At 36.7% G+C, this 15,871-nt stretch overlaps 1 protein-coding gene across 1 annotated transcript; it reads right to left on the reverse strand.

The window, feature by feature from the left end:
- Window positions 1-7,296: 7,296 nt before the first annotated feature.
- Window positions 7,297-9,957, reverse strand: DEFB114 (defensin beta 114). The gene is made up of 2 exons (XM_024983854.2): window positions 9,875-9,957; window positions 7,297-7,569 (listed from the first exon to the last, which is right to left on the reverse strand). The coding sequence occupies exons 1-2, from the start codon at window positions 9,930-9,932 to the stop codon at window positions 7,433-7,435; spliced, it is 195 nt and encodes a 64-aa protein (XP_024839622.1). The 5' UTR covers window positions 9,933-9,957; the 3' UTR covers window positions 7,297-7,432.
- Between the last annotated feature and the right edge of the window lie 5,914 nt (window positions 9,958-15,871).

Genomic DNA, 15,871 nt, shown 5'->3' on the forward strand with positions numbered 1-15,871 from the left:
GATCAAATCTGGGTCTTCCGCATTGTAGGCAGACACTTTAACCTCTGAGCCACCATGAACTCCCATTCACACACATATGTACACAGACAAATAATAATGTGTGTAATGTCATATTTGTAAAATGCCAAATGATGACATCTTCAATAAATACTTACTAGGAGAATTATTTGAATGGTGTACATAAGTAGTTATTTTATATATGGTCATATAAAGGAGATATTTAGCTAAAGATCCAAGTCAAGTTTTGCTTGGCAGTTCTTTTTTTAAGATCTAGAAGTAATAGGATTATTGGAAAATGTATTTACCATGAAATTAAAAAGACACTTGCTCCTTGGAAGGAAAGTTATGACCAACCTAGATAGCATATTCAAAAGTAGAGACATTACTTTGCCAACAAAGGTCCGTCTAGTCAAGGCTATGGTTTTTCCAGGAGTCATGCATGGATGTGAGAGTTGGACTGGGAAGAAAGCTGAGCGCCAAAGAATTGATACTTTTCAACTGTGGTGTTGGAGAAGACTCTTGAGAGTCCCTTGGACTGCAAGGAGATCCAACCAGTCCATTCTAAAGGAGATTAGTCCTGGGTGTTCTTTGGAAGGAATGATACTAAAGCTGAAACTCCAATACTTTGGCCACCTCATGTGAAGAGTTGACTCATTGGAAAAGACTCTGATGCTGGGAGGGATTGGGGACAGGAGGAGAAGGGAACGACAGAGGATGAGATGTCTGGATGGCATCACCAACTCAATGGACGTGAGTATGAATGAACTCCAGGAGTTGGTGATGGACAGGGAGGCCTGGCGTGCTGCGATTCATGGTGCCAACCAATGGTGGCAAAGAGTCAGACACGACTGAGTGACTGAACTGAACTGAACTGATTGAAGAGCTGTGTTACTGAAATGCCCAATTTAAAGGCATTCCATTTCTCTATTCTTAGAAAGCAAGGAAAGTTTCTCTATTAAAGATAAAAAAATTCAATAAACCTCCTTATGCGTAATTTCTGAACCAAGAAACCTGAAACAGATTTCCAGATTATCCAATAGGTGTTATACAGGAAATTGTTGAATTCCTAGGACCAATCATGAAGCAAATTTGCAAAAATAGTATAGGTCTTCCAAAGGATACTTATTCTTAGGGTATGTTCAAAACCTTGATAATTATTCTAAGTGAGTCTTGATAGTTTCAGATTTGATATGACCTTCAGTCCAAAGAATGCTATCAAACCTCTGGTGCTTATCTAAGACCGATGTTTTTAGGACATATTTTCGTTTTCAGCACACTAGTCATTGCAGGCATCTTTTAAGTGTCTTTTAATTAATTAATTAATTAGTTAAAAGATGCTTGCTCCTTGGAAGAAAAGTGAAGACCAACTTAGACACCATGTTAAAAAGCAGAGACATTACTTTGCCAACAAAGATCCCTCTAGTCAAAGCTATGGTTTTTCCAGTAGTCATGTATGAATGTGAGAGTTGGACTATAAAGAAAACTGAGCACTGAAGAATTGAGAAAACTCTTGAGAGTCGGTTGGACAACAAGGCGATCCAACCAGTCCATCTCAAAGGAAATCAGTCTTGAATATTCATTGGAAGGACTGGTACTGAAGCTGAAACTCCAATACTTTGGCCACCTGATGTGAAGAACTGACTCATTGGAAAAGACCCTGATGCTGGGAAAGATTGAAGGCAGGAGGAAAAGGGGAAGACAGAGGATGAGAAGGTTGGATGGCATAACTGACTCAATGGACATGAGTTTGAGTAAGCTCCAGGAGTTGGAGAAATCACAAAAACTCATTAAAGGAGAAGTTTGAGTAAGCTCCAACTTACTCAACTTACTCAAGTAAGTTTGAGCTTACTCAAACTTCTCCTTTAATGAGTTTTTGTGATTTCTGCAGTTGATGGAGTCTCGAAGAGTTGGACATGACTGACTGACTGAGTCATTGCAAAGGCTACCTTTGCTGCTACAGAAATCACAAAAACTCATTAAAGGAGAAATTAGTATGAGAATAGCAAAAGAACATCTTCTCCATATACTGTGGGTTCCTTTGGTGGACCTCTTTTTAATCTGGGAAGAGTAATTGTCTAGAAGTTATGGTACCTGATTTCTTTTCCTTATGTTCTGTGTGTGTGTGTGTTCTCTGCCACTTCAGTCATGTCTGACTCTTTGCAACCCCATGGACCATAGTCCTCCAGGCTCCTCTGTCTATGGAATTCTCCAGACAAGGATACTGGGATGGGTTGCCATGCCCTCCTCCAGGGGATCTTCCCAACCTAGGGATCGAACCCATATCTCCTGCATCTCCTGCATAGCAGACAGATTCTGAGCCACCAAGGAAGCCCCTTTCTTAAGTTACTGATTTGTTAAGAAACATTTTGGTCAATTTATCTAACTAGGCTTCTCATCCTTTTCATTGTTGTTGTTCAGTCATTAACTCATGTCCAACTCTTTGTGACCCCATGGACTGCAGCAGGTCATGCTCCCCTGACCTCCACTATATCCTAGAGTTTGCTCAAACTCCTGTCCATTGAGTCAGTGATGCTGTCTAACCATCTTAACCTCAGTCAATCCCTTATCTTTTCGCCTTCACTCTTTCCCAACATTAGGGTCTTTTCCAGTGAATTGGCTCTTTGCATCAGGTGGCCAAAGTATTGGAGCTTCAGCATCAACATCAGTCCTTCCAATGAATATTCAGAGTTGATTTCCTTTAGGACTGACTAGTTTGATCTCCTTTCAATACAAGAGACTCTCAAGAGTCTTCTCCAGTGCCATAATTCAAAAGCAATTCTTTGGCACTCAACCTTCTTTATGGTCCAACTCTCACATCTGTATAAGACTAATAGAATGACTATATAGCTTTGACTATGTTTTGATTGTTGAGCAATAAAAGCTAACATTTGGCACTGTTTTGAACTATTTCTATATGTTAACTCATTTTATCCTTACAAGGTAGGTAAAATTATTATTTCTTGCTTATAAATGTGGAAACTGAGACATAAGGAGATGAAATAATTTGCCCATCTTGGTACAGTTAATAAATAGTAATGATTGCAATTGAACCCAAGATGTTAGATACCAGAGTCACACCCCTTGACTGCCTTCTACACTGTGTAATGAAAGGTGTGATTAAATTATTTAAATCTCACCAGTGAAAATGTGATATTGCTCTGATTTCTTTCATAGATTATGACATAGCAAAGATAAAAATGTTTGTAAATGTAAAATACTAGAAAATTATATGATATTATTATTATGAAATCATTGAGATATCTAATCCTGTTAGTATGGCTTTTAAAAAATAATTTTGCTATTTCTGGAATACCTTGGTTGAACTTGTTAAATATTTTAAGTAATCATATTGCACATCATTTCAACTGGTATTCATAAGACAAAGCACAGCACCCATCTAATAATTTAATTAACAGTCTATCACATGTACTGAATAAAAGTACAATAGCAAAGTCTCTTTGTTCTTCAAAAGAAGAAACTTCTATAGGAACCCAAGAAAGTGAGACTGTCTGTGGTATCAGAGTTGTAACATTGATTTCTGATGGTTGAGCAGATAGGATCAAGGGCAAGATCTAAAGACAAAGTAACCTAAAAAACAGCACAAAGAAAGATGTACTTTACTAGGTATCAGCATACTACAAAGTCACAGTATTCAAAATAAGATGATATTTTTAAAAAATTGGTCAACTGATCTGCAGGTCCACATGTATATTCATAAATTTAGTTTCTCATGAATATAGCATGTCAAATCTGTGTGGAAAATGTGGCACAAATGATGTTGGGATCAGCAAACTATCAGAAAAAATGTGCAAAAACCCATGTCTGCTAACATATGCTGAATATTAATAAAATTATATATAATTATATTCTTTAAAATGAAGTATATGTATATCTGTATGTATATTTATACATGCATGCATATAGAATATATAAAAAATAAATATGGACATATTTATAATCTTGTCACAGGGAGGGACTTTCTAATCAAGAAGAAAGGCCTTAATAGTTATACAAAATATAATATTATTTAATGTATACACATTTATAATTTATTTATGAATGAAAATCCAGAAAAGCTTAAATAAAAATACTTACAAAATGTAATAGCCAAAGGGTTATTGTACATAAAAAGTGAGTGCAAATTATTTTAAAACTACAAATCATTCTAAAGAAAATTAAGAGCTATTTATGAAAAAAAGCAAGTCATAGGAGAATAAATGAAAATAGCCAGTAAACTGACCTAAAATATTTAACTCACTTGGAATTAGAAAAATATAAATAAATGCATTTGTGACATGTTTCATAATCATCTGTTCATTTTTTGTTCTTTAAAGAGCAATCAAGACCTGTGGGCTTATTGTGGAAAAACAGGCATGACATCCTGTGTATAAACATTAAAAATGTACTTTGATCCAGGAGTTTCAAAAATTTATGTTCCTCCTACTGACAGTATGCCAATACTTCATGATGTCACCTATATGCAGAATCTCAAAAGCAAAACAATTAAATAAAACAAAATGAAAACAGATTTACAGATACAGAGAACAAATGGGTGGTTACCAGAAAAGAAAAAGAGGTACAAATCTCGAGTTAGTTATGCAACAAATAAATCACAGGGATGTAATGAATAGCACAGGGAATAGTCAATACTACTGTAATAACTTTGTATGGAGATATAAGGTTACTAGACATCATGGTGATAATTTCATAACATATGTAAATGTCAAGTCTTTATATAGTCCACCTGAAACTAATATAATATTGTACATCCACTATATTTCAATGAAAATGGGCATCTAATAAATATCTTTGAAATGGAAAAAAGAACAGGTGGAAAACTGAAATGTCTAGGATAAATGTTCTTATTATTTTCCAACATTTATTGATTGATATCTACTATGGTTACAAGCCTGTTATAAGTTTGAGGAGAGACAAAGTAATAGATACAAACCCTTTCTAAGACTTCATAATTTACTTGAAATCCAGCTGAGGCTCCAAGAGAGTGGTATCTCTCAGAGTCAGAGTACAGTGAAATATGAAAAGCAAGTCAATACACAGTGCTGACAATACCTTGGCTGGAGCTCTAGAATTGGGGATAATGTACATGGATCTTTGTTCTTAATTAAAACACCGAATCAGGCTATTGGGAAATGGGAATTCTGGATACAGATCTGCCACTGACTGCAGGCATGAGTTAAAACTCATTTTCCCTTTCCTCAATTTTCCCAGTCGTGGCCAAGTTTCCTTTCCACTCCCAGTAGTGTTTTTCTTAATATGGAGGTGTTTCTTGGAAATGATCCCCATCTGCTCAATTTCAGGATTTCATAGGAGTAGATTTTCTCAACCCCTTCATATATTGCTAATCACTTCACTTGCCCACTGTTAAAGTGAAAAATCCCTCCTAGATATAGCTGATATAAACAAATCGGTATGCTCTTCTTCCAACAGCAGTCATTGTATGGGACTCCACTTTTCTGCACATCCAAAGAAAGGCTGCATTTCTTCCATCTGATTTCTCCCATTAGATACAGATTTCACAATAGACTTTAAGCTATTGGTGTTTTTTCCCCCCTCCACCCATTTTTATGATAAAGTATGTGGAGATATCTTGTCACCTAGTTTGTTATAATTTTTTCACGCATTTTGGTTTTACTATTATTTGTTCTATTTAAAAAAACTGTGTTGCTGGTACCATCTTCCAGAATCCCTCTCCTCAAAGTTTTAAAGTAAATCTTGAGTTATTTTGCCTTATTTCTTATTGCATTCAGTGTTGTCAACTTGTTACTTATCCTTGAATTTCTTTATATATGTCTCTCTTCTGTTCTCAAATCTTTGAATTGGATACTGTTATCTGGTTCTTGAGCCTATAGAAGTACAGATTCTGGTTAATCTTCTTGCCTCTAATGGATACATTCTACTTGAATTCAACATTTTCCTCTGAGGTACACAACACTTAAACCCCTGGTGGCTATATGAAGTCCATCTTGGTACAAATTCTTTAACGTAGACATTCCCTAGGTTCACCAGATTTTCAATTAAAAAAAAAAAAGGCAATAATCTTGGGCATGTAGTTAAATTAGTTCTAAAGAATATGATGATTAAAAATATGTTTGGGGACATTATAGAATATTGATAAAGGGTAGATTTATTCCTTGATTTTAGCTGAAAAACAAATTCTAGTCTTCATGTTTCTCCCCCAACTTTTAACATTAAAAGACTATTCATGTTTAGTACTTCTTTGCAATCCCATGGACTATAGCTTGCCAGGCCCCACTGTCCATGGGGGCTAGGTGTTCTCACCCTCCACACAGCCAAAAATCTATATATAATTATAACCTGTCCTTTATATCCACTGTTCTTCTGTATCTTGGTTCCTTGTTATTGGTAGTTCTGCCTCCCCAAGTCCAACCAAGCAGGATGGTATAGCACTGTAGTATTTACTATTGAAGAAAGTTGACATGTAAGTGGACCTTGCAGTTCAAATTTGAGGTATTCAAGGGTCAAGTGCATAAGCATCAGATAATATAAAATAAAATGTCTTTTTGAAAGAGAAAAACCTTGGTAGAAGAGAGAAAAAGCCAATAAATATCTCCATGCTCTACTGTAGCTCATGCATTCATCTCTTACTTAGGTTTCCTGTCTGTTAATGTCAATAATGTGATGAGGATATTTAGACAATTGACAAACTTATAAGTATTAATTTTCATGAACCAAGTTTCTATAGAGATCATAGTTACATTGGAAAGTGCTCAGTGGTATAAGTTTAGGTGAACCACCAGACACAAAAGTGGTCCGTCACTGATGCAAATATAGTACCCATGATAAGAAATTAGCAAAAGATATGCCTCTATCAGGGCTTTCCTCTTGGTTCAGATGGTAAAGAATCTACCTGCAATGCAGGAGACCTGGGTTCAATCCCTGAATTGGGAAGATCCCCTGGAAAAGTGATAGGGTACCCATTCCAGTATTCTTGGGCTTCCTTGGTGGTTCAGACAGTAAAAAATCTGCCTGCAATATGGGATACGTGGGTTCGATCCCTGGGTTGGGAAGATCCCCTGAAGGTGGGCATGGCAACCCACTCAAGTATTCTTGCCTAGAGAATGCCCATGGACAGGGAGGCCTGGCAAGCTAAAGTCCATAGAGTTGCAAAGAGTCGGACATGACTGAGTGACTAAGCACAGCACAGCACAGCATGCCTCTATCAAACCTTTTAGAGAAAATAAGATAGATCCTACCTCATTCCATTGAACACCTAATTAACATCTATGAAGGAAGATAACAATATTGGTTTAGTTATTTATTACAGAGCTTCTAATTGCATTCCGACATCTCTCTGCACTGGGGGCACACATGATTCCTTTGAGTTCAGTTCAGTTCAGTCGCTCAGTCGTGTCCGACTCCTTTGGTCAGAGGTAAATCTTCCTTTTCAAGATCAATCGTCCTCGAATGCCCTCTCAATGCAGCAAATCTTACTTGGTGACAAACATAGCTCAATTTGCTTTTCATACCTAGCACAGCGTTTCTTACATTGACCATACAATTTTGAGCATCGTTCAGGATCCACCAAGGCTAGAATAAAAGAAGAGTAATTGAAATTACCGATTTTTTAATTTAAGGATGTACTATTTGTGAATATAAAAAGTCCTATGTGTACACTGTAACAAATTTACAAAATGCCAAAAAATAAAAAGACACTAAAATATTATATATCTCCATTATACATGTAAAATTGAAATATTCTGAATTAATACATGATTAGATTGCATGACATATATTGGTCTTCAACAAGATTCAAAAGTTTTAGAGCTACATAATATTCCCTTGAAATTATATATAAGATAATTTATCAATTTTTCAGCTACATAACATTTAGAACTTTACGAGGTTATTTTTTAAATTTATTTTTAATTGGAAGATAGTTGTTTTACAATATTTGCTGACTTCTGCCATACAACCTTGTCAGGTTATTATAAACAAATTCATATTACATATCTTAATCTTTGCATAATATATGTTTAGGATAATGGTGAAAGAGTTTGATTCTAGAGTTTTTAGTTTATATATTGCCACCAACAGTGTATGTAAATTTTACATCCCCCCAAAATGGCATCCACTGCAACTTTAATTTATATGCCTTTGGTTATTTGTTTTGTACAATTTTTCTTGCTTTTTCTTTATTTTACTGCTTATATACTTTGCTTATTATATTATTGGTATAATTTTTATTGTTAATGAAAGAAGAGCTGGCTGCACTTGAGTACGTTCTTGTACTCCTTATCCTCTACTGCTTCCTCGTCTTTTTTCTTTCTACTTCTATTCCTCTTCTTTCATTTCTTGAAATATTGCAATGCAGTCTTCAGTGTGATAAATACCTTGCTTACACTGTTTCTTTTAATCTTTTCAAAACTTTATGAAATTAAATTACCATCCATTTTACAGTTAAGAAAACTAAAGCTTTTACCACAGCTACAAAGGAGCTCCAGGTCCTTAATGGAAAACCTGGCCCATTTAATGGCAAGCTCACTATACAAACTATTATAGTATGCCATGTTCACTATCCCTATAGATTATTTTATGCTTGCACTTCCCCTAAAATACTGGCCATTCCTTCATGTTTTAATCAACATCAGTATTGATTTCATCATTTCACAACTCATCTCTCCAGCATGGTATCACTCTGGAGCAAACACTCATCTGACATCCTCACAAAGTATTCACTTAGATTAGACACTTTTTATTGCTTCTTTTTTTACTTTAAGGTTTTATCAATAGTCAAACCACACCATTCTGCAAGTGATATGTACTACTTGATGAACTCTTTCCAAGCCACTCACTTTGATATCTTGAATTGCCTTTCCTGTTTTTTTTTATTTGTTTTTATTTATTGATTGATCTATGAAAGGCCAAACATAGAGCATTCTGTCCATTTCAGCTGGCATTTCATAACAAGAACAAAGTTTTATGTCAGGTATTTTACCTTTTCTACAATTGCTATTGATTCTGCTGTATTTCCTTTGCTTTTTGTTAAGGACATTAAAAACCCACTTAAATTCTCTAAGTGGCAATGTGCACAAGCTATTGAGTAGGGAGTTAGTAATAAAATCCAGATTTTCTAAGTTTGAATTCAGTTCTATTTCTAAATACATGCTGCACCTTTTGAAATTCCAGCTCTCTAGTGCCAAATTAACACACTTTGGGGCACATATTTGTATCTCCCTTGTTAGAGTCTGGATTACCTCAGTGGCAACACATATTAAAAAGAGCATGTAATCATCCCTGGAGCTACATATTTTGATGATTCACTTTTAACTGATTCTAAAACCACTGTTGTATTCCTTTACTAATGCATTAACTAATTCAACTAAGATTTTTAAGGTCCTATTTCTTTACCTGCCTTTTTATTCTCATTGCACCTCATTGCCCAGCATACTTTGAGACTATATCCTGGATCATTTTATAGAGTTTGTTATTGGTATCCCAAGAGATATACACCTATTCTTAGTCTATTCATCTTCCCTGGGGTTCAATTTATTGTGAAGTCTTCATTGATAGAAGATTAAATAAATTATTATATTCTTAATAACTTGAATATCAAAACAAATAAACACTCCAAGAAGAAAAAAATCTCACCTTAATCAGCTTATTTTATTTGCATTTTGATTTTCAAATTGAAATAAAGTATTGGTATAGCACTATTCTAAAATAGGAAACTGAGTTTCAATATCAAGAGACTTTTTTTTCAAGAGATTTTTTAATCGAAAGATTTTATTAGAAACCTACACTTTCTAATTTATAATTGAATACTTCTATTTTTAGCCTGGCGCAATAACAACAACCATATGATACATACAATCACACCAGAAGCATCTATTACCTGGTAGAACGAAGGTCGCATAACACAGAAAATGAAAAAGATAATAAAAGATCTTCATTTTGTAGAAAGAAGCTACTGAAAGATTTGCTAACAACTAAAACACTTTCTAGAAAGCCAAGAGACATTTACTATTTATAGTTTTCTAGTGGAAGAAAGGCTCTCTTCTTCCGGAAATTGTTTTAATTTTGTGTTCTTATCTCTGCTCCACTGACTAGAGTTGTGGGCAGAATTGAAAACATTTGATATTAATCAGTCTTTAGGGAAGAATCTGTATGTAGAAGATAGTTGTAACATGACATTCTTGTAACCGATGGCGATCAATTAAATATCAACACAAAGGATCATGCATGGAGTGGGCTTGAGATAAATATTTACCACTTTAGATGTAAAACAAATGAGCACTACTGTCAGTTAAACTTCTGATTATTTTTCAAAATATATTCCAATTACTAACCTGGTATGAAAATTCATCAATATGTTCATATATCCAAAATTCTACCTTATATCCAGCCATCTCATTAGCTTCCCCAAATTACTCATTTACCAAAGTCTAGATATTACATCTCACTTTTGTCACTAATTTTTATTACCTTTTTTTTTTCAGGTGTGACTTGAATATTTATGAAGTGCTGTTTCTTTCTAGAAAGGCTCAATTAGTTTCCACTTATTTTAAAGTTTTTGGCACAGTAAAATAAGAAATATTGAAAAATAACTTGCAATGAATATAATTTCCTACCTCAATTTTCTAAGTTTTGTGTGTTCTGGTTACTATAATATACATAAGAATTTCTCCTTGCTTTGCAACCACAGAGTGTATCTTTTGTCTCCAGTTTAAAAAAAAAAAAAAAGAATTTAGACAACTTACACCTTCTTCTGTGATGGCCTTCTCCTCAAATATTTGAAAGTTATATTATTTTTTTTGGTAAATAATCTATAGGAATCTTTAAGCATTTAAATACTTTATCTTTTCCCCACCAACTTTAGTCACAACATTAATTTTTCTGTATTTAAAGTAGCTGTGTTGTCATATGGTTTTACTTTTTCTTGCATATATATCTGAGAATAGGATTGCAGAATCAAATGATTACTCCATGTTTAACCATTTTAGGAAATGTTCAACTGTTTTTCAAAGTGTTTGCACAAATTTACTCATCAGTACTGTGTGGAAGTTATAATATCTTCATATCCTCTCCAATATTTGTTAATGTTGTTTGGTTATATCCCGTTTAGTGGGTGGGAAGTGATAACTCATCATGGTATTGATTTGCATGCCCAAGATGGCTATTGAAGTTAAACATATTTCCACGTGCTTTTTGAGCATTTTTATATTGTCTTTGGAGAAATGTCTATCCAACTCCTAGTCCATTTTATAATCGTGCTTTGTGTTTCTTTTTGTCTGTCAGGGGCGGCAACCGAGAGGAGCTACCCCACGTCCAAGGTCAGGAGGGGAGACCTCGTCCAGGGTAAGGAGCAGCTGCTGCACTTTGCTGGAGCAGCTGTGAAGAGATATCCCACATCCAAGGTAAGATAAGCCCAAATAAGACGGTAGGTATTGCAAGAAGGCATCAGAGGGCAGACACACTGAAACCATAATCACAGAAAACTAGCCAATCTGATCACATGGACCACAGCCTTGTCTAACTCAATGAAACTAAGCCATGCTGTGTGGGGCCACCTAAGATGGACATGTCATGGTGGAGAGGTCTAGACAGAATGTGGTCCGCTGGAGACAGGAATGGCAAACCACTTCAGTATTCTTGCCTTAAGAAACCCATGAACAGTATGAAAAGGCAAAATGATAGGATACTGAAAGAGGAACTCCCCAGGTCAGTAGGTGCCCAATATGCCACTGGAGATTAGTGGAGAAATAACTCCAGAAAGAATGAAGGGATGGAGCCAAAGCAAAAACAAAGCAAAAACAATACCAAATTGTGGATGTGACTGGTGATAGAAGCAAGGTCTGATGCTGTAAAGAACACTATTACATAGGAATCTGGAATGTTAGGTCCATGAATCAAGGCAAATTGTAAGAGGTAAAACAGGAGATGGCAAAGAATGAACGTTGACATTCTAGGAATCAGTGAACTAAAATGGACTGGAATGGGTGAATTTAACTCAGATGACCATTGTATCTACTACAGTGGGTATGAATGCCTTAGAAGAAATGGGGTAGCCATCAAAGTCAACAAAAGAGTCCAAAATGCAGTACTTGGATGCAGTCTCAAAAACAACAGAATGATCTCTGTTCATTTCCAAGGCAAACCATTCAATATCACGGTGATTCAAGCCTATGCCCCAACCAGTAACACTGAAGAAGCTGAAACTGAACGGTTCTATGAAGACCTACAAGACCTTTTAGAACTAACACCCAAAAAATATGTCCTTTTCATTTATAGGGGACTGGAATGCAAAAGTAGGAAGTCAAGAAACACCTGGAGTAACAGGCAAATTTGGCCTTGGAATATGGAATGAAGTAGGGCAAAGGCTAATAGAGTTTTGGCAAAGGAACGTACTACTCATAGCAAACACCCTCTTCCAACAACACAAGAGAAGACTCTACACATGGACATCACCAGATGGTCAACACCAAAATCAGATTGATTATATTCTTTGCAGCCAAAGATGGAGAAGCTCTATACCGTCAACAAAAACAAGACCAGGAGCTGACTGTGGCTCAGATCATGAACTCCTTATTGCCAAATTCAGACTTAAATTGAAGAAAGTAGGGAAAACCACTAGCCCATTCAGGTATGACCTAAATCAAGTCCCTTATGATTATACAGTGGAAGTGAGAAATAGATTTAAGGGACTAGATCTGATAGATAGAGTGCCTGATGAACTATGGACGGAGGTTCGTGACATTGTACAGGAGATAGGGATCAAGACCATCCCCATGGAAAAGAAATGCAAAAAAGCAAAATGGCTGTCTGGGGAGGCCTTACAAATAGCTGTGAAAAGAAGAGAAGCAAAAAGCAAAGGAGAAGAGGAAAGACATAAGCATATGAATGCTGAGTTCCAAAGGATAGCAAGGAGAGATAAAAAAAGCCTTCCTCAGCCATCAATGCAAAGAAATAGAGGAAAACAACAGAATGGGAAAGACTAGAGATATCTTCAAGAAAATTAGAGACACCAAGGGAACATTTCATGCAAAGATGGGCTCGATAAAGGACAGAAATTGTATGGACCTAACAGAAGCAGAAGATATTAAGAAGAAGTGGCAAGAATACACAGAAGAACTGTACAAAAAAGATCTTCATGACCCAGAGAATCACGATGGTGTGATCACTCACCTAGAGCCAGATATCCTGGAATGTTAAGTCAAGTGGGCCTTAGAAAGCATCACTACGAACAAAGCTAGTGGAGGTGATGAAATTCCAGTTGAGCTATTCCAAATCCTGAAAGATGATGCTGTGAAAGTGCTGCACTCAATATGCCAGCAAATTTGGAAAACTCAGCAGTGGCCACAGGACTAGAAAAGGTCAGTTTTCATTCCAATCCCAAAGAAAGGTAATGCCAAAGAATGCTCAAACTACCGCACAACTGCACTCATCTCACACGCTAGTAAAGTAATGCTCAAAATTCTCCAAGCCAGGCTTCAGCAATACATGAAATGTGAACTTCCAGATGTTCAAACTGGTTTTAGAAAGGCAGAGGAATCAGAGGTCAAATTGCCAACATCCGCTGGGTCATGGAAAAAGCAAGAGAGTTCCAGAAAAACATCTATTTCTGCATTATTGACTATGCCAAAGCCTTTGACTGTGTGGATCACAATAAACTGTGGAAAATCCTGAAAAAGATGGGAATACCAGACCACCTGACCTGCCTCTTGAGAAACCTATATGCAGATCAGGAAGCAACGGTTAGAAGTGGAAATAGAACAACAGACTGGTTCCAAATAGCAAAAGGAGTGTGTCAAGGTTGTATATTGTCACCCTGCTTATTTAACTTACATGCAGAGTACATCATGAGAAATGCTGGGCTGGAAGAAGCACAAGCTGGAATCGAGATTGCTGGGAGAAATATCAATAACCTCAGATATGCAGATGACACCACCCTTATGGCAGAAAGTGAAGAGGAACTAAAAAGCCTCTTGATGAAAGTGAAAGAGGAGAGTGAAAAAGTTGGCTTAAAGCTCAACATTCAGAAAACGAAGATCATGGCATCCAGTCCCATCAGTTCATGGGAAATAGATGGGGAAACAGTGGAAACAGTGTCAGACTTTATTTTTGGGGGCTCCAAAATCACTGCAGATGGTGATTGCAGCCATGAAATTAAAAGACGCTTACTCCTTGGAAGGAAACTTATGACCAACCTAGACAGCACATTGAAAAGCAGAGACATTACTTTGCCAATAAAGGTCCGTCTAGTCAAGGCTATGGTTTTTCCACTTGTCAGGCATGGATGTGAGAGTTGGACTATAAAGAAAGCTGAGCACTGAAGAATTAAAGCTTTTGAACTGTGGTGTTGGAGAAGACTCTTGAGAGTCCCTTGAACTGCAAGGAGATCCAATCAGTCCATCCTAAAGGAGATCAGTCCTGGGTGTTCATTGGAAGGACTGATGCTGAAGCTGAAACTCCAGTGATTTGGCCACCTCATGCGAAGAGTTGACTCATTAGAAAAGACTCTGATGCTGGGAGGGATTGGGGGCAGGAGGAGAAGGGGACGACAGAGGATGAGATGGCTGGATGGCATCACCGACTCGATGGACATGAGTTTGAGTGAACTCTGGGAGTTGGTGATGGACAGGGAGGCCTGGCGTGCTGCTATTCATGGGGTTGCAAAGAGTTGGACACGATTGAGCGACTGAACTGAACTAAGATACTCTTTGTATGTTCTTTACTATTACGGTTGGGAGATGGCTGGTTTGCAAGGCTACTGGAATGGGCTGGGATGAGTTGGAAGGTAATAGGCCAGTTAAAATGCCACAAAGATATTTAGAGATTTAGCACTTTTTCTTGAATATATGCTCTTTGGATTTTTTCAAGTCTGTGGTTAATTTTCAGAGGTCTTAAAAAAGTTTATGTTGATGGTTTTATGCCAGTGTTTTGTTACTTTTATCAAAGGGGAAATTTTTGCAGTTATTTAGTAATTTCCCATTTTATTGTTTTCCCATTAGAACAACAGAATGGGAAAGACCAGAGATCTTTCAAGAAAATTAGATATACCAAGGGAACATTTTAAGCAAAGATGGGCACAATAAAGTACAGAAATGGTATGGACCTAACAGAAGCAGAAGAGATTAACAAGAGGTGGCAAGAATACACAGAAGAACTATTCAAGCAAGTTCTTCATGACCTAGATAACCACGATGGTGTGATCACTCACCTCGAGCCAGACATCATGGAATGCCAAGTCAAATGGGCTTTAGGAAGAATCACTACAAGCAAAGCTAGTGGAAGTGATGGAATTCCAGTTGAGCTATTTCAAATCCTAAAAGATGCTAGAAGTGCTGCACTCAATATGCCAGCAAATCTGGAAAGCTCAGCAGTGGTCACAGGACTAGAAAGTGTCAGCTTTCATTCTAATCCTAAAAAAGGGCAATGCCAATGGATGTTCAAACTACTGCAAGATTGCACTCATCTCACACACTGTCAAAGTAATTCTCAAAGTTCTCCAAGCCAGGCTTCAACAGTATGTGAACCATGAACTTCCAGATGTTTAAGCTGGATTTAGAAAAGGCAGAGGAAGCAGAGATCAAATTGCCAACCTCCGTTGGATCATAGAAAAGGCAATAGAGTTCCAGAAAAACATCTACTTCCACCTTATTAACTATGCTAAAGCCTTTGACTGTGTGGATCACAACAAACTGTGGAAAATTCTTCAAGTAGTGGGAATACCAGACCACCTGACCTATCTCCTGAGAAATCTGTATGCAGGTCAAGAAGCAACAGTTAGAACTGGACACGGAACAACAGGCTGGTCCCAAATTGGGAAGGGAGTGTGTCAAGGCTGTATACTGTCACACTGCTTATTTAACTTATATGCAGAGAACATCAT

Source organism: Bos taurus, chromosome 23 (genome assembly GCF_002263795.3).
Source record: "Bos taurus isolate L1 Dominette 01449 registration number 42190680 breed Hereford chromosome 23, ARS-UCD2.0, whole genome shotgun sequence".
Taxonomy (NCBI): Eukaryota; Metazoa; Chordata; class Mammalia; order Artiodactyla; family Bovidae; genus Bos; species Bos taurus.